Consider the following 23,959-nt stretch of genomic DNA (forward strand, 5'->3'; position numbering starts at 1 on the left):
GGTGAATAGGGATTGGCAATGGAATTAACTGAGGAATAGTCATGGGTGCCAGCAGGAAGAAGTGCTGAAACCTGAAACTAAAATCTCGACAATTTGCCAAACCTGAAAATGTTCCTACTGAAAATGCGGCCTAAACTTTACTCTTATTTCATCACCGTTTTTAAACCATTACTTAAAACACTGAAACCGGAGGTATTTGACTTCGAGATATCGTGAAACCGGAATTCCGGCATGAACCGGAAAACTGGCACCCATGGGAATAGTCCTCTCTTGACAACTCTTCATCTATTTAGCAAAAGTCACAAACTATTTGGTGATAAATTCTTATGATAAAACTTAGGAATCTAATGCGAAAGCAGCTAAGGCTTGTAAACTTTATCCAGCCAGACTGATAACAGTATATATCTATTGTTCTCAAAATAGTGGAAATTTGTCATTTGCCATGATAAACAATTAATCTATTTCATGTGCTAAATGTCTAAAATGCAACAAATAATAATTTATTACTAAAATAAGAAGTTGAAGAGGAGTTATTTATGCCTCTTCTACAGACTGCAATTTCTTGAAATTTTGAAAATTCAAGAGCTGTAAAAATGACTGATGATTAATGGAACTTGTAATTAAATTATGAGTCAAACACATACAATTATTTTTCAAAAAAGGATTAGCATGTTGTCAAAAATAAAATGATTTAAAAAATGATACCAATATTCTTGGGGCTTCCTCTCCAAATCATCTCCATTGTTTTGTTGGCTTTCCTTTGCTGTTTGTCTTGGTAATCCAAGCGACCAAAGAATAAGCCATCAAAACCAAACTGAGAGAAAAAAAATATATCACTATCATTATCCTCTACAGCTTTACCATCATCATGATAATTATTATACAATTGATTGATATCAGGAATAATATTGACAATGAGCCAATAGACCAATGAAAAACCCTATCATTTCTTAATAAAAATTGATTCAACGATTATAGAATAGTTTTGCCCATTTTATTGGCTTATATTATTGGGTGCGTAAGGATACAAATCCAACTTGATTTTGTTTGTTTTGGGGGTTTTTTTGGGAGAGGGGAGGGGATCAAATTACAAATTGACCAAAAGCAACCAAATTGCAGACCAAGAGTGGCAAATCAACAATTAAGATAAACCATCACTCATTTGGCAAGCAACAGTTGCTCAATATGTTCTGCTGGTACTCCCCCCCCCCCTCCCACCACACACAAAATAATAAAAATCACTAATCCTATGAACACATCAAGCCTTCAACATAATGCATTACCAAACAGAATTCGAGGAATGGAGAAGGATTTTCAATGTGGGAGTAAAAATAGAAAAAATATTTTTTTTAACTCTCAAACAACTTTAACCACATTTACAACTAAAACAATTTAAAAGGTTTTTTGTCCCCCCCCCCCCCCCCCCCCCCCCCCCCCCGCCCAAAGTGACAATAGATGTGTTTTGTATTGGCTGTCCTATGCAGTTAATATAGAGGGAAACATTTTAAGGCTTGCCATTACGTCAAATTGTGACTGCAAGCAGCAAAACGATTGCATTTTTATGACAAAAATAACCAAATTAATATTTACGGCATTTTGGTAAAACAATTTGGTCATAATCATTTAGTCACCCACTTGTATTATTTTCCCTTCTCAATCTATGGACAACACATTGAAAAAGATAATTATGTGTCCAAATAAAATCTAAAAAATAAATTCTGAATTAGACAGGAATTGGATGAGGAAATCAGATTTTTTTAAATAATAATAATAAAATAATTTTGACAAATTCAGTAATGAAGAGATCAATTAATGGCAATGGAAAGTCGAACGAATCTACCTCATGGGTTGGCAATAGAATAAAATCATTTCTGCACACAATTTAAGTTATGCCCCCCTCCCTCTCCCCCCCCCTTCTCTTTCTCTCTCTCTCTCTCTCTCTCTCTCTCTCTCTCTCTCTCCTCTCTCTCTCTCTCTCTCTCTCTCTCTCTCTCTCTCTCTCTCTCTCTCTCTCTCTCTCTCTCTCTCTCTCTCTCTCTCTCTCTCTCTCTCTCTCTCTCTCTCTCTCTTTCACCTCTTCTTCCACTTTTTTATCATCCACTTCCTTCATCTTGTTTTCCTTGGACTTCCCCTTTTCCTCCTTTCATTATTCATCATATTTTTCTTTTGTTTCTTTTTTTTTTTTTCCATTTTACCTGAGCAAAGATGGATGCTTGTTCCCTAGAGTGTCCAAAAGGGTCAATCTGCCAACCAATCTTGGGACGAGCACACTCACCAAAATTCTTCCTCAAATACTCAAATCCCAGTTTGTGCTGGTCAATAATGGCTGAGTAGTGAGTGGCTGCCTCGTCGTTCATTGACCAACCACCTAGGATAAATTCTAAACGACCTGTAAAAGTCATAAATGAGTCATTAAGGTTTTATCAACTGTCTAATTCTCAATTTTCTGCAATCGGGTGAAGGACATTATACAATGACATCAAATATGATAAAATCTTAATTTTTATATAACAAACTAATGTTGTCAATGTACATTAACTAAAATTTTTTTTTTTAATCTTAATGAAAAAAAATAATGGTTGTTTCATAATTCTGGAAGTCAGTTGTGTATTTCTAAGACCTCAGCATTGTTCAAAATTCCATTCCAACAAATATCAATTTTATGATAAGAACATATTTACAAAGAACAAGTAAGATGACCATGGACTCTAGAAAGTGCTTTCCACAAGATCTATTAGACTCGTCTACCCAATCATTGCTGAGTGGACAGGGCAGTCAGAAAAATATCTCGACTTCATCCAGGATCTATCCTTTGCATGTGAAGCAAGTGCTCTATCAACTGAACTATCAAGACTCCCTATCCTATGTATCTATTAATAAAAATCATTACCTAAAAAATAATTAAATTTCACATCCTTAACTCCAAAACCCTCAGTTAAGCCTTCCTGAATTTCCTTTCAACAATTTTACTTATTTTTATTTTAGATTTAAGGATTTCTGGCAAAAGGTCGAAGATTAGTGACGATATTAAGAGTCATCTTTATTTCCCCTATATTCTAGAAAAGACAAAGAGAACTACAATAAATAAATAAAGTGACACTATACAGCTCTGGCCATAAAAAGAAAGAAAATCACACTAGTGTATTTCATCTATAGTGCTTGTGGCTGAATGGTTTGGCACAGATGAGCATGTTGTTGAATGTGAGTTATATCCCTTTTACTAACTGGCAATATTTTCAATATCGCACTTGAAAATGTCAGAGATGATAAAGAGAAATCTTATTTGGCAATGACAGAATGATAGATTTACAAAATCAAACCATTCCTGAAAGAGTACACATTCCATTTTCAACCGTTTTTCAGAGTCGTAGAATGTTAAAGAGATTCAAATTTCCTCCTTCTACCAATAAAAAGTGATTTTTTGTTTTGTTTTGTTTTTTTAAAGGATTTTACGGCGCTTGCAACACATTAAGGTCATATCAGCGCAAGTAAAAAGGAAGAAAATGGGATAGTAAAAAATTCTAGAATTACAAGTAAAGCAGCCAAGAGAAAGTAAGACAAAGGGGAACTGGGAACAAATAGGGATCAGATGTAGAATCCAAGAGCATACCACCAATGTACTTAGTTTGAGATCACCTATAAGTCTCATCCGGACACATTCACAAAATCCAACAAAGAGGAATACACTCAAATGCTTACATTATACATTAAAAATAACAAATATAATAATGCATAACAGAGAGATGATTTACAAGGAAAAAAATATCATCTCCCAAAACAATAACTATGCATTTGACTGTTTCCCTCCCAGCCAGGACTCCGACCAGGGCCAGGAAAAAACCAAGTAATCCCATTCCAAGACAAAGACAGAAAGCATGTTGGAAAACAGATATAAGAGGATAGAAGACACAGTATGTACCTCCCTGCCCGCTATGGGAGGTCAGGGTCCCCACCCATATAGTGTAATCCGACCAATAGTAACTGATAAATCAATAGGGAAAAATGAATCATGAGCTAATCACAAAAAGAAGTGCCAATCTTAATTCCATAACTGTTTGAATAAAACTGGCCCGTAATCACACTGCAATTCCCAAAATTGAGCTAACATAACATTGAAGCTTTTCTCAATCCAACAGTTACATCACAAAATATTGATTACATTCACTAATATTTGTGAAGGTGTAATGCATCTATAAGATAATAAATTTGAACTAAAATATTCTATTTTGTTCTTAAAATGTAAAATGAAGATAAATATAACTAAATAATAAATAAAATAAAATTCCCTTTATTCATCCTATAGGGGAAATTTATCTCTAGAGTCTATTCCAAGGGAAGACAGGAGCAATCCAGGCATCAGCTGCAATGCAGCGCCACAAATTGAACTAGGGTGAGGTGACTGGCTCAAGGCCACACATCGCAGCAGCGGGTGATAAGAACTAAGTAACTTTCGGGTACGAAGCAAAGACCGTACCGCTGAGCCACGCTCTTATTTAAATTAGCCAGCACTGTATTTTTCTTACCCTCATCAACAAGTTTTTTTACTCTGTGTCTCATTGCATCATGTTGCTCATCATACCAGCGGCTAAAGAAGGCTACTTCCACATAAATGAATCTTTTCTGAGGATCAGCTTCTAGTTGTGGAATCACTGTGTCCAGAATATACTGAACCCCTGAAAAACATAAATTCAGGGATAAAAGAATGAAGTAATGACGGTTGTTCCCAAAAGAATGACTAGGTAAGACATAAGCTGGGCTTAACATTTTTATAGAAAGGAGTCTTCATTTTGACCTGAAGCAAAAGATAAAAATAAATATTAATTCTCTCAAATTTTCATCACAACCATGTCTTAATATGGTACTGCAATAATGAGCTTTGAGAAATGCAAATCCTTTGGTAAAGAAATGGACTATCGATCACGATTTAGCTAATTTCACTTCCGTGGGTTATACTTGATGTAAGGATAAGTTCATTATTGCTATACTTATTAATTTCAACACTGTTATCTGCATCATTGTATTCAATCTACAGTGATGGGCAAAGACTTTATGCAATGATACACTCCTCTTGTAATGATGATTTTGATGATAAATATATTCCATTATTCTGTTGAAATTATCACAGTGGTACATGTTTTGAACCATTGGTGGAAGAGAATGGCTTGAATAACTGATGGAAGAGAGTTTCATTCCCTGATCTACTGCTGTGATCATTTCTACTGCACGTATGGTGATCTTGTAAAAGGTTGAAGGCATTTCTCTCTCTCTCTCTCTCTCTCTCTCTCTCTCTCTCTGCTTAGTCTATTGTTTTCCACTGGACAAGTTAATATTAATCAAGGGGAGCGGTGATTCATCCTGGTTTGTGTAAGTTACACAAATCTCAAGTCTATCCTCTGGATGTCATCAATGGGGATGTTGTATTTGGTTTTACTCTTCTTGCCCATCAGTGTAGTCAATACTGACTTTTCTATACTAAGAGCTCTTCCTAATATCACTTAACTGATTGCAGTGATAGATTGTTGAGAGATATAAACAGAGAAATATTGTGCACAACTGTTTATAAAGGAAAAAGAAAAGAAAAACATTATGAGAGAGTTTAAAGTATGGATGAAGAAAAGAAAAACATTACTTTTGCAAATTAAATACAATCTTAGTCACATATTTGTTATTGTGACCTGATGCAAGAGACTTAAAAGAGGGAGAAAAAAATTCTGACAGACCACTCACATTGATAGTAATACTCATCCACAGTCCACAGCCAACCAACATCATCGTGGGTGTGAGGTACGACATGTACATTAATAAACCCTGGCTTCTCTTTATTGCAACTCTGTAACAAATAAATAAGTGAATAATCTACCAAAGTAAAAGTATGAATCGAGTATTTAACAAGTTTGCACAAACTGACAAACAATTTTGTAATAGTGCTTGATCATTTCTATTATTTACAAGCTATAAAAATTTTCATGCTCCTAATGTCCACTACTTTCTTTCTATCACAAATAAATGTGGGAGAACCTTGACCACATGAGCTGTTGTCATAGCAAATTGATACATTTCAAGCTTTTGGAGATAATGAACTAATCACAAAAATTAATGTATGTTTCATAGCCACTGTTACTGTTGGACATAGATGAATCTATTTGCAGAGATGAATCAATAAAAATAAATTAAGCCGGCAAAACTTCTTTCTATAGCCTATGTTGTTTAAAAGTATTAAGTTTTTGTCTGTTCCAGAGCAACAATCTGATAACTATACACAAAATACATCATACAATTTTATGTCTTTCTCTCCCCCCCCCCCCCCTCCCCCCACTCTCTCTCAATTTGCAAATTGCGTGAATGATAAACGACACGATATAATTAAAGATTATAATAATCTGTATCTCTACTAATGTCACACTGTATGAAGTACTTTCACTTTCACGAATAAATGCATTAATATATTGTGTAATTTTATTGTGCCAATATTTTACATGAATATCCTATTTCTAGCCTCTATACTCTGTTTTATTGCATTCACTGATTGACAATGCGAATCAATGAGAGTAAGTAAGAATAAGAAAGGGAAAAAGTTTGCCTTAAAATCTAAGTTAACCCTCATTATCGTGTATCGTATCATTAGAAAAAGCTTTGAAAAGTAGGCCATAATCACAAAGTTAATACTATTTACGGCGCATATAAATAGGAACAGTCATGACGTTCAAATCTGGAGCTTTCAATTTCAACAACCCAAGAGCCAAGCCAAGGTAGAAATTGGGTCAATTTGAACTTTGAAGTTGAAGAAGTTGAAGATTCTTAATTCGTTTTGTGCAAGAGAAGAGAGGTCGGCACCGCAAAATAAGGGTTTTAAATCTTTTTTTTTTCCATTGGTAATTTTTTGCTAGATTTAGGAAATTATTCTCATCATAATCACTAAGGTTAACCTCGTATCCACATTTTGAAAAAGATGACTGGAATGAAATAAACAATAAAAGGACAATTGCTGAAAACGTTGATACGTAAAACGCCATTTTCCTTTTCTGATCATATGACACCGCATATCACATGGCAGCGGGGTTGCCAGATAATATTTTATAAATAATCCAAACTATTACCAAAAATAATCTTGAGCACATAATAAATCGCAATATTTACTAAACCAGCTAAAAGCGCAGTACACGGGATCCATGGCCAACAGAAACACTTAATATGTAAGACGTGATATTACATTTTTTTCGGATAAAGACAACGCTGTTAACGGCCTGTTACTCATCTTACACCTAAGCACACCACAAGACCACATAGCTGCACACAAAAAACTGGTTCCAATATCATATTAAGTGTAAAACCACTCTACTGGTACACTGGATTCAAACCTTATGTAATTGATCTTCTGATGTCATATATATTATAATTATTTATCCACAAATAGTGCTCAGATGTGCTCTACAATAATTCTTTTTGGTATCACACAAGTTCATTCATTCGACTACAAAATCACAACAGCACATGATCCCTTAAGAGACATACACTCAAATGTTTACAAACCATTATATTATATTCCAAAAAATATATATATATATCAGTACATAGCAGAGAGAAGATTTACAAGAGAGAAAAATACAACCTCCCTAAAACTATATAACTATACAATTGACTGTTTCCATCCCAGCCATGGACAGGACAAAGCAAGTAATCTCATTCCAAGAAAAAGACAGAAAGTAACTCGGAAAACATATAACAGAGGATAGAAGACAAAGCAAGTGACCTCATGCCCCCCCCCCCCCCCCCCCCCCCCCATGGGAGGTCAAAAGACCCCACGCACTTGATACTTTTTCAAATACTCATGATGGATTAAGACAGGTCATGAACTTGTCAAAAACTCCTTTTCCTCCTTCTTCTTCATCATCATCACCTTCAATATGTCATCATTTGACAGCCATAAGAATACCCAAAAAAAAAGCTTTAAAAACAAAAACAAAACAAAACAAACAAAAAAATCAGAAAATACGTTCATTTTCACTGCCAATATTAATCTGTGACACAGAAGGAAAAGATTCCTTTGGAAGCATTCTGATTCTGTAGCATCGGGTGACAGGCTGTTCCAGTCGTATTGCAGATGGAAAGAATGAATGTTTGTGTGTCTCTATTCTTGTATGTGGGGTGGACAATTTCTTCATTACCATGTGAATCATTGCTGGCAGAAACACCTTGTAAAAGAGACTATCTAAGCCGTACTTCTGTCAAAATTAGGCTTTAAAAATCGCCAAATGTACTAGCATGCTACAGCTAAAGAGTACAAAAATATTTACACCCATTTACTCCATTCCCTTCCCTTTCGATCATCTTCTCATCCAAGGCCATCATGTGTCTTGTGCCACTTTTGACATTTGGCGCCAGTCGCCAGTGTGTCTAGACTAACGTCATGATGGGAGTGTCACCAAAATTCATGCAGAGGTGTCAATAAATGACAGAAGGCATAATGGTGATTTTTCCGCTGAACTACCATTTAGCGGAACATTTTTGACACGGCAAAAACAGCAGAAAATTTCTTTAAAAATCCTATAATCACGGAATTCTGCAGATCCGTGGAAGATTATCATCACTGCATTCTATTTAACACAAATATCGTGGAATGTATTTCATTCTTATCCATGCCATTTACAAGAATGAGAAAAGCTAAGTAAGAAATGCAAGTAGGTGAAAAAAACCTCAAGATGACAATCAGAGAAGGCAATTAATCAATTCTAACAAGATTGTTCATCTCCTCGACATAAGTTTTTTTTTTTTGCATTTAAATGCTAAACATTGCTCTCTTTCACATGGTATTCCATAAACAACTATTGATAATGCATCAAACAAACCTATGATGTCCATGTAAGGATAATAATAGAGGTTAAAGGTCAAACACTGCTCTCTTTCACACGGTATTCCATCAATGAATATTGATAATCCATCTATGATGTCAACAGGAATAACCCTTGTTGCTCATGTGAGCATAACATTAACTGAAGTTTGACCTTTTATATAGAGCATATCAACCAAACATGCTCAATGCGCTTTACAAGGGATCACTATCCAACAGCAACATTTAACATGTAGGACGAGACATGACGCTTGTGAGGCAATATTACATTCTTTTCGGCCAGGTACTCATTTTACACTTGAGTACGGTGAGAGAAAGTGAGAAAAGAGTCTTTTCCAAGGAATCAACTATGTGCCACTCAGAGTGGGATTCTAACCCAGGACCTTTCGATCTGAAGGCAAGTGCTACACCACTAGACCACATAGCTGCAAATGTTAATAATTTTGCCCAAAGAAAAAGACAAAAGAACCTAAAACAGAACTACCCATGAAAATTATTTAATACGGAAAGTAAGGATGATTGGAAGTCATGGTCTTATCCAAAGGGTAGCAAGCAGTTGTTACCTTCTATTCAACGCTACAGAGACTGGGATAAACTCCAACTCTATGGGCCTTAAGGTTCGGGTGTACTATTTTACATATTTCATAAATCTTAAACCCCAGTAAGGAAAGCTCACAAGCAAGAAGAACCAAAATCAACAATGCAATGTGAGTCATTATATTTCATTTATTACATACATTGAACAAAACAAAATTATTCATCATCTTCGTTCTCGTCATCATCATCATCATCATCAACATTATCATCAACCTCTGCATCTCCATCTTCACTGTCTTGGTCAGCATTTCCTTCATCGTCATCATCTTCATTTTCATCACTGTCTTCCTCGTCATTATCACTATCATCATCATCATCATCATCATCATCATCATCATCATCATCCATTTCTTCCTCGTCATCCTGAAATAAATGTTGAGTAAATGTTGAATATCTCAAATAGAAAAGGGAGGGATTCTTTAATGGGATAAATTGAAGGATACCACATGCTCAAGTCAAATCGAAACTATATTGAGATGTTGTGGATTGTTCATTTATTACTGTAGCTAGGGAATTACAGCTTCTGCACCTTTCACTGGCACCAATGAAATATCAACTGATTCATTGATTTGACTTTCCAGATAATAATAATAATAATAATAATAATAATAATAATAATAATAATAATAATAATAATAATAATAATAATAATAATAATAATAATAATAATATCCAACCTAACCTTCACCTTACATGTTCAATGACGCTTTACAAGAAAAAGGTGAAATGAGAATATTAAGAAAATTAAATGTTCCATCTGTAGAAGATCTATTAAGTAATGCTGATCCCAATGAAATATGAAGGCTGAGATTTTGAATTATCGACTGGCGCCATCACTATTGTCAGTCATTTCTACAAGCTATGAACTGGACTTGGGCACTGCATATAGAACTAAACGTCTAAATTTATGACTATCACAGACTGCTTGATTTGTTTAGCGGATAAATGTCTCTCTTTGTGTCACGTCCTCCCTCCAGTCACTTGAAAAACCGGCGCAAGGTATCCTGTATTGTTACCTTACACAAAACCATCGACAACCCAAACGCACTCATCCTCACACCAAACTACATAAAAAGCAAAACAGCATTTTTCCACAAACAATAAATGACAGGAATGTCCTGCCACCAGATGTAACAAACAATTTTGAATGCACTCGCTCGCAAAGTAATCTGTGACTGTTCCCTGTTTTGATTGGACTGTAACTGAACATTTGCAGTGATGGGCCCGTGGGGCCTTTTGCAAATACAAGCCATTGACGATTAAAGAGCAATTAAGGCAAGGTAAAAAGTGAGAACAAATTCATAACATTAAAAAACAATTGAAAGTATGAGTGTCGACCAACTGTGAGATCAAATACCCATCAAATCCCTATCTTTTCTGCAAGTGAAACCAATAAACTTTGTATGCGCAATGAAATCAATATCAACTTACGAGGTTTGGACTGAGATCTATTGGAATATCAAACAGAACAATCACACATAATTGACACCCATTGATTAGTGCACAAACACTTCATTGCCAACGTTGATTGATGAGAGGGGCTGTCTGCCAATGACTGGACTTAATTGACAAATAAGTTAACTTCTTGACCTTAATCAGAAGTGACAAAGCAAGCATTTTAAATCAGATGATAATTCAATGGTTGGTCCATTGCATTGAATAGAGTGGTCAGACAGATGGTGTATGCTTGTGGGGTGTTGGATTACAGAGTCATAAATCCTCTATATTATAATAGCTTGTTCCTATAACCAGTGTTCGGATCAGGAAACATGAATTTCTGGATTATGGTGTACAAATCAAGAAAGTGTTTCATTGTAATCAATTGACAGAAGTTTATGTTTTACTTACATCAGCACTGTCATTGTCGTCGTCATCATCATCATCATCATCATCATCATCATCATCATCATCATCAGAGTCTTCCTCTTTCTCACTTGAACCTTGGGGGAGAATAAACAAAGTAAAATTATTTCAATTCCAAACTGAAATTGACACAAGAAATCTTTGACTTAAGACAACAAAAAACTTTATAATAAGTAAGACATAAAACTATAATAAAGAAAAACTTTATATTCTAGTGAAAGTGCGGCTACGTGGTCTTGAAGAATGACACTCATCTGAAGATTGGAAGGTCTGGGGTTTGAGTCCTGCTCTGTGCAGCACATAGGTGAGTCCTTGGGAAAGGTTCTTTACTCACATTCTCTCATCATACTCAAGTGAAAAATGAGTACCTGTCCGTTAACAATGTTGTCTCCGTCGGAATTAAAAACTGTAATAATATTGCCTAACAGGCGTCATGTCTCGTCCTACATAGCTAAATATTGCCATTAGCTAGGAACCCATTGCAAAGCACTTTGAGCACATTTAGTAGATATTGTGCTATACAAGAGCTCAAGATTTTTTAGAGGTATCTCACCGTAAAAGTTAAAGGTGTCTAAATGAGCCAATAAGATGGAAATAAATAAATAAATTGAGTAAAAGGGACTCTTAGAAAAAAAAGAGGAAAACACAGTAATAATCCTGAAAATAAAAACATCTCTGTTTCTCCATTAAATCCAGTTAAAATAAAAAAATAAAACATACACCCCCCTCTCCCCCCCCCCCCCCCCCCCCCCCCACACACACACACACACACACACACACACAAACACAGAAAAACAAAAGAAAATTCTGATCAAATATGCTCAAATAATAGATTCCATTGGTTTTATACATCCTTCTCTCATTGTAACTAACTTTTTACTTGAACGTTTATATAGCGCAATATCCATTAAACGTGCTCAAAGCGCTTTATAAGGGATCACTAATCAACAACAACACTTAACATGTAGTATTAAACATAACGCCTGTTAGGTGATATTACAATTTTTTCAGACATAGACAACGTTGTTAACAACCAGGTATTCACTTTACACCTAAGTAAGGTGAGAGTGCGTGAGTAAAGAGCCTTTTCCAAGGACTCAACTATACGCCGCACAGAATGGGACACAAACCCAAAACCGTCTGATCTGAAGTGAGAGTCACACCACAAGACCACATAGCAGCAAACTTTCATGGATAAATAACTATTTTGGGCTAAATCTGTCAAAAACAATTTCAAAACAATTCAATGAAAATTGAAATGAAAGAAAACAAAAGACATTAAAAAACAACTTGACAAACATGGGAAGAAAATTCTGTTGCATTTTTAATCAAGTTAGGGGATCCTGATAGGTCAGTTGATAGCACACTCGCTTCACACCCAAAGGTACCGATCGATCCTGGGTGCAGTTGAGATTTTTTTCGGACCCCCTATTCAACCAGCATTGACTGGGTAGCTGGGTCTAATAGATCTGACAGAAAGTAGTTTATGATAGACTAGTGTCCTATCCAAATGATAGCAAGAAATTGGTTTTGTATCCACTCCAGAAAATGGGATAAACTCCGCCTCCATGGGCCTAATGGCTCTGAAGGATTATTTTTTATAATTAAACTATCTTTAAATATAACAAGACAAATAAAGAGGTAACCAAATTGAATGTGATTACCTTTTTCCTTCTCTGGGGCTGTTTCATTTTCTCGTTTCTGTGAACTGGAATATAACACCACCAACGGGCTGCCTTTCAAAATCTTATTTTGCATCTCGTCATGCGCATTTTTGCAGTCAGCTTCGTTTTCAAAGCTAATAAATGCATATCTGGATGAAAAATACAATATGCAAATTAAGATAGAATATAAATATTGTATAATAATTATGATAATAATAATAACAATAATAATAATAATAATAATAATAATAATAATAATAATAATAATAATAATTATAATAATAATAATAATAATAATAATAATAATAATAATAATAATAATAATAATAATAATAATAATATTAATAATAATAATGAAAATAATAAAAATAAAAATAATAAAATAATAATAATAATAATAATAATAATAATAATAATAATAATAATAATAATAATAATAATAATAATAATGATGATGATGATGATGATAATAATAATGATAATAATAATAATAATAATAATAATAATAATAATAATAATAATAATATAATAATAATAATAATAATAATAATAATAATAATAAGCTATTCTTTTAAAAACAGGTTGGGAGTTAACATTATTCTGTTAAGCCAATATACATTATATAATATTATATTATATTAATTCGTTTTCAAAGCTAATAAATGCATATCTGGATGAAAAATACAATATGCAAATTAAGATAGAATATAAATATTGTATAATAATTATGATAATAATAATAACAATAATAATAATAAATAATAATAATAATAATAATAATAATAATAATAATAATAATAATAATAATAATAATAATAATAATAATATTAATAATAATAATAAAAATAATAAAAATAAAAGAAAATAATAATAATAATAATAATAATAATAATAGTAATAATAATAATAATAATAATAATAATAATAATGATGATGATGATGATAATAATAATGATAATAATAATAATAATAATAATAATATAATAATAATAATAATAATAATAATAATAATAATAATAATAATAATAATAATAATAATAATAAGCTATTCTTTTTAAAAACAGGTTGGGAGTTAACATTATTCTGTTAAGCCAAGATACATTATATAATTATATTATATCATTTACATAAAATTATTTTCAGTACATACCCAAATAACTGTTGATGCTTTTTAGTCTTGGGTATAACAATTTCAATGGATTTTGGAAATAATTCTTCTAGATCTGTTTTCGTTGCCTCTTGTGTTAATCCAGCTACATACAATTTCTTCTTATCATAGACAACTGGATTCCGTGTAAAAAAAAAAAAAAAATTTTAATTTTAAAATCATTTGAATGACAAATCATCATTTTAATCCAAATTCACCAACTACCAACGTGTCATTTGCAAGTCTGATAACCCAATTCATTACTGATTCCACGTAAATAAAAACAACAAAAACATTTGAATAACCAATCACTTCATTTTAATCCAAATTCACCCACTACCGACTTGGACTTATTTGCAGGTCTGATAACCCAATTCATTAATGGGCTCATTGTTGTTGTGGAAATCTAAAGTAACGTTAAACTAGGCCCCTATTTGCATTCAGATGTTAGGCCTGCACATATGTACACATTGCCCACAACATAAGAATAAATAATAGTAATAAATGACATTTGTACAGTGCCTTACCATGATATCATCACGCTCTAGGTGCTCATAGGAAAATAATACATAAATAAATACATTAATACCTAAACAAATAAATGTTTGTGAGGAATGAGCATGAAAGAGGTGAGAACATAAAAATAAATAAATAAACGAAACAGATCTAAATATCAATAAATAAATAGAAAGTTTGTTTTGAGAAAAATTGCTTTCCTATTAGACTGATTAATAGAATCTGTTCAAATTACTTTTCTGTAAAAGTTTCAAAACAAGAAAAAATAATTTAAAAATTAAAAAAAAAAACACTTGTAAACCTTTTCTATTTACTCAAAGTTAATGGACGTATATAGACACCAAGGTATATGTCCATGTCTATATGATTTTTTTCTAATTATTATAAAAATACCATTTCATTTGAAAAAGAAAAATGGAGGAATGTTTGTTGAATAAAGTAAATATTTTTAAAGCATACTTACCAACTCGCTGTGAAACTCTAACAGGTCTGTTTTTACTTTTTGCTCCTACATAATCCACATTAATTTCTTTGTTTTCTACTTTCTTGCTTTTTAATTTATTGTAATTTAATTCTGCCTTGGCTTCACTTTCAAAATCGAGGAATGCGCACCTGAAAATAATATTGCAACAAATTATTCTGCAAGATGACAAAAAAATATAGTGATTGCAATGTTCATGCAACATATGCCTCAAAAAAAATATTCATGACAGTTTCCAACAACAAAAAGAAATCATATATTGAATCCATATTGAGGATTTGCTCATCAATCCAATTTCATCATTTATATAGAGCAATATAACAGGCCGACAAACACATGAAAACAAGTAAAAATTCTACACAAGGGATTTTTTTAAAATGTAGGTCTGATAAATAAAAATCTATATCCGTTCCTTCAGCAAAAAAAAAAAAATAATGAACATTGAATTTAATACCACTAAACAAAACAGTAACAACTGGTTAATTGATTGACTGACCGATTGACTGATTGATAAATTTATTGGTGATCAATTGATTGGTTGATTGATAGTTACAGCGTCCCTGGATCCAATGAAAACCCACGGTTCTGCAATCTTACAAGGGGGATAATTCAATTATATTTATTAACTTTAAATACTTGATTGTATCCCTTGCATAAACGACAACTCAGATTCAACGAATATAACAAACATTGACCTTCAGTCCTGTTGACCTCGTTGTAGCCAAAGTGCACTGTGTTATGTCAAGTTGAATATGGGTCCCAAAAAGTGAATAGAGAAATAAACTGAGAGGATTACAAACTTCGGAGATTTTTGCAAAGTGAGAAGTTGTACTTATTCTCCACCAAAACGAAGGAAAATTAACAATAAGTTTCATACTTGTGGTTATAAATTCAACTTCCAGCAGCAAATTCATTCCGACATAATATACAGTGGGTCGCATATAAACTAGGGGGTCCTGATAGCTCAGTTGGTAGAGCACTCGCGTCACAGGCAAAAGGACCGAGATCAATCCAGGGAGCAGTCAAGATTTTTTTCTAACCCCTCTGTCTACTCAACAGTGATTGGGTAGATGGGTCTTGTTAGAACTGGTGGAAAGTACTTTGAGATAGACTAGCATCCCATCCAAAGGGTAGCAAGTAATTGTTATTGTCCATTTCACACTAAAGAAACTGGGAAAACTCCAGTTCCATAGGCCCATTGGCTCTGAAGGACTAATTTTTACGTATTTACTGGAAATACTAAAGATTTGCTTTAAAGGATATAAATTGTACTCCTTACCGTGCATATTGAACCTTTTCTGAACCTTTTCCCAGACGTTTAAAAACCCTCAGTCTGACATCAAGAATGTCTTTGGACCAGGACTTGATATGGGCCGTTGTGCACTTGGTTGGGAGATTTTTCAAAAACAGTGACTTGGCATCACGCTCATCTGAGTACAATTCAAATGGATAATTCATTATTAATACTTCTAATCAATAAGGAGAAGAAATCTTGATTATTAACTTTAAAACACCTTAGACATAACAAGACAAGATTCATTACAAAGAAGTTACAATCATAGCATTGTTTAAAGGCAAACACGTCGTTGTTTGAAAGAAGAGAAGATATGATTTTAAAGATCATGCCTGTTACTTGAAAATAAACCGATCGCTGACAGGAAAGCCAAACACAAACTCGTTTTTTCCAAGCACCATCCGAATATGAAATTCTCTGCCTGAAAATATTTTTTAAATTAAAGGCCAAACTGAATTTGACAGAAGAATCAATAAAATCAAAATAAAAGCCTAGGCATGTCCATTTGTCCTCACCACAGTGACACTCACAATCGTGATCATCTTTGATGCACAGAATTGAAACTTCATGACAAGAGAAGACAAAACAAAAATATTATTCATAGCAAAAAGTCAAGTGTAATAATCATCAGCAAATACTGTTACAACTCAAGGAACATAGCCTTGAATTTTTTTTTTGCTTGTTTCTAAAATAAAGAGGTAATTGCATTCTTATTTAGTTATCAGATACCAGAGCTTGACTTTGTTACTCACCTTGGCTTGGAAAATCACCTGTGAATGAATGAAATAAATTATTTCGTTACAAATTTAACATTACAATTTTAGGACCACAACAGTCACACAGGAACTCTTCTACTGTGATGTAAAAGTAACCTTTTCCCATCTCACAGATTTAAATCAATGTATTAAGGCAAAACATGAGTAAATAACAATATCATAAAAAGTTGTTGGTAACTCCTGCAATATTGCACATAATATTTGATAAAAAACAACCAATAAGAATGTGTGCCAGAGGCTGAATGCCAAAGGCATGTCAGTTATTTGACATAGACAACTGCGATCAATTCTTATTCTACAATGTCTTTACATCTGCTTCAGTTCTGAGCTAAACTAAACGTATTTAATTGTTAAATGTCAAAACAGTTATACAGGCAATTGTTTTTAATCTTGTATTGGTTTTCAGCATCCAGTTCTTGCTCATAGCACAACTTAAGAAGTTCAAAGTTAAAAAATTATTATAATAATAGTCAAGTAACATTACTTTGGAATAAATTCATAAATTGTGTGATTACTTAATGGAACCTTTAGTTAAGAGAAAATTAATAGACAAACCAATTGATTGTATTTCTTGCGCAACTGAACTTGTATTGAGTTGGGTCACCATAACTTGTTATGTCACTTTTACATAATAAAAACAAAGGTGAGTAATACGCAACAATGTGATGATTTTTGTTGGTGACACGTTAAATTAAACTAAAATCTACTTCTAATTTCGAGTTATTTGAAAATTATATTTACTCTTCTGATATTTTCATATTGACTGACTTTAACGATGATTATATAGAAAATTGTACAACTGGGGTGTTATAGGCCAATATTGAGTATTTCATAACCTCCCAAGATCAGGCTCATCCCTCGGTCTGAAAATTCAATTAAGGTCAAAAACTGCATAGTAAATAATCATTGATTATTTCCTTTAGTTTGTCGTTTGTAATCTATGTTACGAACATTCAAGGCCTCAAAAAGGTAGTACCTCCTGTTGCTACAGTTCCAATATACGAGAGCAACTGTGCATTGATGGGCCTATAACTATAAAGGAATCTAGCAATCATGACTAAAGGGGGCGTAATAAATATTTTTTACCCTTTTGATTCAACAAAAAAAATTTATTTCTTTTCTAAAAGAAAAAAACATATTTGATTGTAAAATGTTGAAATAAGGACATTCTAGAACGAACGTGACCCTATATGCACATCTATGACAATAAATCTGATTCTAGGACAGGATTATAAAAGCAAACAATGAATAACAAAGTAATGTATATCTCTACCTGATGCATTTTCCTTTAACAGACCATTTCTCTTAGCTTTCTTGCTAGCTGGTTCTTCATCACTATCTTTATCATCTATTTCTTCAAGTATTCCATCAGTCACTTTTGATGAGTTTGGGCTTTTAAAATTAAAAACAATTTCATCATCATCATCGACTGAATCCTCATCGTCATCTTCAGGATTTATTTGTTTGGGATATGGAGTTCCTTTTTTCCCTTTCGGTGTATTCTGTGTTCTTTTAGGAGTAATTTTAGGAGATGTTCCTTTATTTTGTGGAGTCTGTTTACCATTGCTGAGTGGGGTTTTGCGTGCCTGAGATGGGGAAGTTTTCAAATTTGGCGTCTGTGCTTTTCCATTTTGGGGTGTTTGTTTGAAGGGAGATGAATCTGACAATCTTTTCCTTTTTGTCATGATGACTGATAAGATAAAAACGTAATTTATAAATTTTGGATTGTTCAATAAATATTGAAGAAAGGCAAAAATGTGTTTTTAATAATACTTTCCCTTCATATGTTCCATTTATATGTTGTGGAGGATGATTACCCTGATTTAAATTTGAGAAATATAGCACCATCCCAATTATGCGACTTGTACAGAGGAAAAACAGAGGAATTCTAAAGCAAAATTTGGACTATTCAGATTGAGATGAGACATTTTCTCCATGGTTAGGAAACAGAATACTGATCTTGGGTATTATATCCAATAGCCTGATGACCAAAATAATCATGGTTTTAGTCTCATTACTGCAAATGAAAAACTCTCAACCCCCCAAAAAAATCATTTCTATAATGCAGCATGCACTAAATGTGCTTAAAGCGTTTTACACTGGGGCCTAATTCAAGAGCAACACTTGATGGTATATATACACCTGTGAAGTCCTTTCACCTTTTTCTTTTTGACAGAGATTACAGGTACTCATTTTACAGAGCCTTTTCCAAGGATTCAACTTCACGTCGCATAGACTTGAACCAGGGACCTACAGGTCAGTAGGTGTCATACCTCAAGACTAAAAAAGCAGCAGATATCCTCTTATATGCTATTACTATTACGCATCCTGCTATGTTTCAGTGATCAGATTATTAATATTTATTATAGGATTTATCCAATGCATCTGTATTAAGGTCATTTTGTCCTGTCAACTGTGGGGGGCAATAGCTCGGTAGTTGGTGACATCAACAGAGTCAAAGATCTTTTTCTTTCTGCACAAAGGTGGTGGATGGTTGTGTAACATCAAAATCTCAAAAATCCTTTTAGTGGCGGAGCGACCTGTATACAGTTTAGTCTGCTATGCCTCGATAAATTTGATTATAATGTTTAAAATTTTAATCCAAGAGAGACAAATCGGGTAACGTATTAAAATTGTTATATTCAAATTATTTTTAAGATAAAGTTAAAGACCTCTTGGGCGCAGTATAGTTTCTGTTTCAGTTATCTAGTTTTCAATTTCAACATCATCAAGTTATATTTAGGCGACACCTATTCACAAACATTTATGAAAAGGCCATGTGACTATTCATAAACGTATGTCAATGGCTTCCAGGCTATTTGCAAATGGTTTAAAATTTGAAAGGTTAGCACTTAGACCAGTGTTTTCCAAGCTCCTTTTGAGCCTCACTCCACTTTTTTCATGACAAATTTGTGGCGACCCACCAAGGAAAATATTTAACATACTGTAATAACTTATAGCAAATAACTTTTATGATGGGCCGTAGTTATTCAGACCTCCGAGGTGCCAATAATCTGGTCATTATTCGGACAACAACCTGGCTACCAATAATTTCACCCCAGTGACAGGTTGCCTCAGTGAATAGTGCTTGTGGTAGGAACTCATTGAATATTAGTGCTGATGGTGGGGACTCAGTGAGGTGGTAGGGACTCAGTAGATGATATCATTGGTCTGGCCTTGGTGTTATTTCTGAGCAATATTTTTAATAATTTACATTTTTTCTCTCTGATCATTTGTTTGCGTTTCTAAGCGAGATATATATTTGTCTGATTATTTATTATTTCTTAACGAGTTTTTGTTTTCCATTTCTTTCTCCTTTTTTGTCTCGATTATTTTGGTTCTGAGCAAGATTTTGTTTTAAATATTACTATATTACTTTTTTCTCTCTCTGATCATTTGATCGCCCTTTGAATGAGGAGATTTATTTATCTATTTAAAATTTTGCTTATTTACAACTATTTATTCATTTAATCATTCAGTATGCACTTTTTTGTTGCCTCTGACTCTGGTTTTTGTTTCTAGTGAGACATTCGTTTCCTTTTTCCCCTGTTTCTGAGCAAAATGTTAAAAATTTATTTACCCATTCGGCCACATGAATGACGGACATATTGTTTACATAATAGTAGTAATTATACGACCCCTTAACTCTTTAAGATTCAATCCGACAAAAACCGACAACGGCCAAATATTCATGGGCAGGGTAGTCAAGACTGGCCTCAGTAAGTAAAATCCAATCGTTGTGAAGGAGATGACAGGTCCTGTCACTGTCGCAGGATGTTTTCAGCTTTGATTTTTATAAATTGGCCAACAGAAAAGAAAACATGTTTCAGAAATTGCGATTTGGATCATATTTTATTTGCGGGTGAAAATCATTGACATTGCGCTTTGTTTGGTAAAAATCGGTAAAAGATTACGACTTTGGTGATGAAAAATGACTTTGAAGACAATTATTATAAACTTTAAAAAATATTATGAATAATTTATAACTCCCTTACCTGTGGGTCGATTTTGTCATTCGAGGTATCAATTTTATTGTAATAAAGAGATAGGAACTTCAGAGTTATTTTTTCTGATGCGAAATTATTACTTTGTAATTTTAGCACCAAGAAAAATAGTCGGTAAATAAATTTGTTACACCTCTTTGATCTACCGCCACCGTCCATTCGTGTAGAATTGTGAATCAAGCGTTTCAAAGTCTTCGACCAATCACAGGCTATCTATCCAGCTGGCCGAAACAAAGACGCTTCTCCCCGTCAATGTATTACGCCATTGTTATGCAAGGAATATAACACCTTATTAAGTAGGCCTAAAAGCTAAAATCTAAAAGTAAAAAATATAATTCTGAGGAATTTTAAAGTCACATTGCTGAAATCAGCTTGAAAAAAGAAGTACCTTGGTCTTTGTTTCAGAAAAATCGATTGAAAACCAACTGTTTTACGAATAAATTTGATTTTTAAAATTGCTTTTGTTTATTTTAGCTTTTTTTAGCAACTTTTTTATTTATCGGCCGATTTTCTTGATTTTTATATCATTCTTTATATCTCAAAGAGACGAGATCAGTGATATACTTTGTTTCGTTCAAATGTAACTAGAACATAGTTTGGATTTTTTACCTATCAACCATGCCTGGATAATTTATTCATCAACGTGGTGATTGTGACGCAACTATGCGATGAGCATCTTCCACTGCCTCAACGATGATTCAATTCATTGTTAACGGCTGTTGACACGTGAGCTGTTAGAACGACCAATCGTTGAAGGGTCAAGATGCTCAGTAGCCAATCGTTCTTCGGTCAAAAAACTTAAGAACTTACGAGAACAAAAGTTTGAAATTTAGTGAAGGACGGACCTATGAAATCGTTTCTGGGCGGAGTTTAGCCATGAGTGACCGTAGAAAACGAAAATGCGACTGCAGATATCAAATAGTTTGAAATAGTAGGCTTATATCATCAAAGGATGTCTACATGATTGACATAGCCATATTGGGAACTCATTATCTATCCCCCCAAAAAGAATCTGAACACGAGAGGGTTAACTGATTTGTTGTTCAGATATTTTTATACTTTTATTGATATTTTATTAACTTTACTACTTATTTTTATGTGCATTGAGTGATTGAGAACGTCGTCACAAGTGAATAAATGAAAATGTAGTTTAAAGTAAACGTTTGGGAATAGCCTACTGGCTATCAGTAGGCTATTGGTAAACGTTTAGGAATAAACACTGTGTTACATTTACACATGTGGGCTGGGGGGTTGGGTTTCTTCCTTGACTGTTGTGACTCCCTCACTTCACTCTTACTCTTACTCTCCTCATACTCACTCACTCAGTACTCAGTACGGACAGTACAACAGTAACTTACGACAATCCTGCTCCCACTCCCACAATCGTGGAACCGACGCAGACATTAAACTTAAACTAATCAATTTAATACAATAATTTCACATCTTTTACCTTAGTCTTTATTAAATTTCACCCACTGTAAACAACGTAACAAGATAGTTTCAGTACCCGTAGCACACTCCACACCTTATTTTTGTTGAAAGTGAAAGTAAAAGTAATGAAAATGAAAGTCACGTTGAATTGATAATATTGATATTAGAAAGCTTATAAATTTTGTATATCGATTGTAGGCACTCAAACTATTTTTAATGTATTACCGACTCGACTTAGTTGTAAATGAGTACCTGGTAAATTGCATGATTCATAAGTTGTAACAGTAATTATGAGCATGATGAAATCATAGTGTGTCTGTGTACATTCATTCTATCGTTCTTTTGCTTGTGAGGCGAATGCTCAACCACTCGAATGCCGTACTCTGAAGAAAAAAAAACTTTTTAAAAAATCCAATTTTTTTTATTTGTTTTTATCTTTTGGCTAGAAAACAAGTCCTTCATATATCGACCGATTAAACTCTTAAATCTGGAGAGAAATAAATGTTTTTGTTTGCGGTTTGTTGTTGTTGTTTTTTGTGTTTTTTTGTGTTTTTTTTTTTTTTTTTGTTTTTTTTTTTTTTTTGTTTTGTTTTTTTTGTTTTGGTCTGTTTGTTTTTGTCTTTTGTTTTGTTTTGTTTGTTTGTTTTTTTGTTGTTTTTTGTGGGTTTTTTTTTGGGGGGGGGGGGTATTTTTTACATTTTACATTTGTTGTTCTTGTTTTTGTGTTTTGTTTGTTTGTGTTTTTTTTTCTTTTTCTTTTTTTTTTTCTTTTTGTTTTGTCTTTATTATTTTATTGTTTTTTCGAAAAAGGCAGTCTACTTTTAGTTTACGAAGGCCACGTCCAGAGATTTCGGTAAACATTACGTCACAATACAAGACAACAGGTTCCAGATTCAGAACACAGTTCGATATTTCAGGCACAGATTGTTTACAAAAGCATGGTGTTTTGCCATGTAAGTAGTCATTCAGAGCCATTAGGCCCATGGAGTTGGAGTTTATCCTTGTTTCTATAGCCTGAACGGGCAATAGCAGTTATATGCTACCCTTTGGATATGATGCTAGTCTATCGGAAAGTACTTTCAGACAGATCTGACAAACCCAGCTACTAAATCACTGGTGGGTGAACAAGGGTGGGGGGAGGGGGGGGGGTCAGGAAAAAATTACTTCACCCGGGATCGACATCAGTCCCTTTGCATGTGAAGCGAGTGCTCTACCAACTGAGCTATCGGAACCCTTTTTGTACACTGTATCAGTATCTCATTTCAATGTTCTCAAAACGGGATTATGACAGGGTGAGATTTGGCTTGAAATAAGTGCTTATATCTCCTTTGAATAATA

At 33.5% G+C, this 23,959-nt stretch overlaps 2 protein-coding genes across 4 annotated transcripts in view; both read right to left on the reverse strand.

The window, feature by feature from the left end:
- Positions 1–7,055, reverse strand: part of LOC144973324 (lysosomal alpha-mannosidase-like) — a 29,257-nt gene extending 22,202 nt beyond the window's left edge. The window contains exons 1-5 of the mRNA XM_078915615.1: positions 6,927–7,055; positions 5,728–5,830; positions 4,524–4,673; positions 2,196–2,389; positions 706–814 (exon numbers count right to left, since the gene is read on the reverse strand). Coding sequence (XP_078771741.1) covers positions 706–814; positions 2,196–2,389; positions 4,524–4,673; positions 5,728–5,830; positions 6,927–7,013 — 643 coding nt within the window. The 5' untranslated portion in view covers positions 7,014–7,055. The remainder of the gene's footprint in view (positions 1–705; positions 815–2,195; positions 2,390–4,523; positions 4,674–5,727; positions 5,831–6,926) is intronic.
- Positions 7,056–9,554: 2,499 nt separating this feature from the next.
- The window catches only part of LOC144973328 (uncharacterized), a 24,477-nt gene continuing 10,072 nt past the window's right edge, over positions 9,555–23,959 (reverse strand). For 2 of the 3 annotated variants that reach the window (XM_078915622.1, XM_078915623.1), the window contains exons 3-10: positions 18,460–18,876; positions 17,163–17,180; positions 16,396–16,546; positions 15,099–15,247; positions 14,123–14,255; positions 12,973–13,121; positions 11,294–11,385; positions 9,555–9,808 (exon numbers count right to left, since the gene is read on the reverse strand). In XM_078915622.1, the coding sequence (XP_078771748.1) occupies positions 9,602–9,808; positions 11,294–11,385; positions 12,973–13,121; positions 14,123–14,255; positions 15,099–15,247; positions 16,396–16,546; positions 17,163–17,180; positions 18,460–18,871 (1,311 nt within the window). In that variant the 5' untranslated portion in view covers positions 18,872–18,876 and the 3' untranslated portion in view covers positions 9,555–9,601. Of the gene's footprint in view, positions 9,809–11,293; positions 11,386–12,972; positions 13,122–14,122; positions 14,256–15,098; positions 15,248–16,395; positions 16,547–17,162; positions 17,181–18,459; positions 18,877–22,640; positions 22,751–23,959 lie in introns of those variants that run through there. The other variant, XM_078915620.1, reaches the window with a different exon arrangement.

Source organism: Berghia stephanieae, chromosome 5 (genome assembly GCF_034508935.2).
Source record: "Berghia stephanieae isolate SIO BIC M18660-M18661 chromosome 5, UCSD_Bste_1.3, whole genome shotgun sequence".
Taxonomy (NCBI): domain Eukaryota; kingdom Metazoa; phylum Mollusca; class Gastropoda; order Nudibranchia; family Aeolidiidae; genus Berghia; species Berghia stephanieae.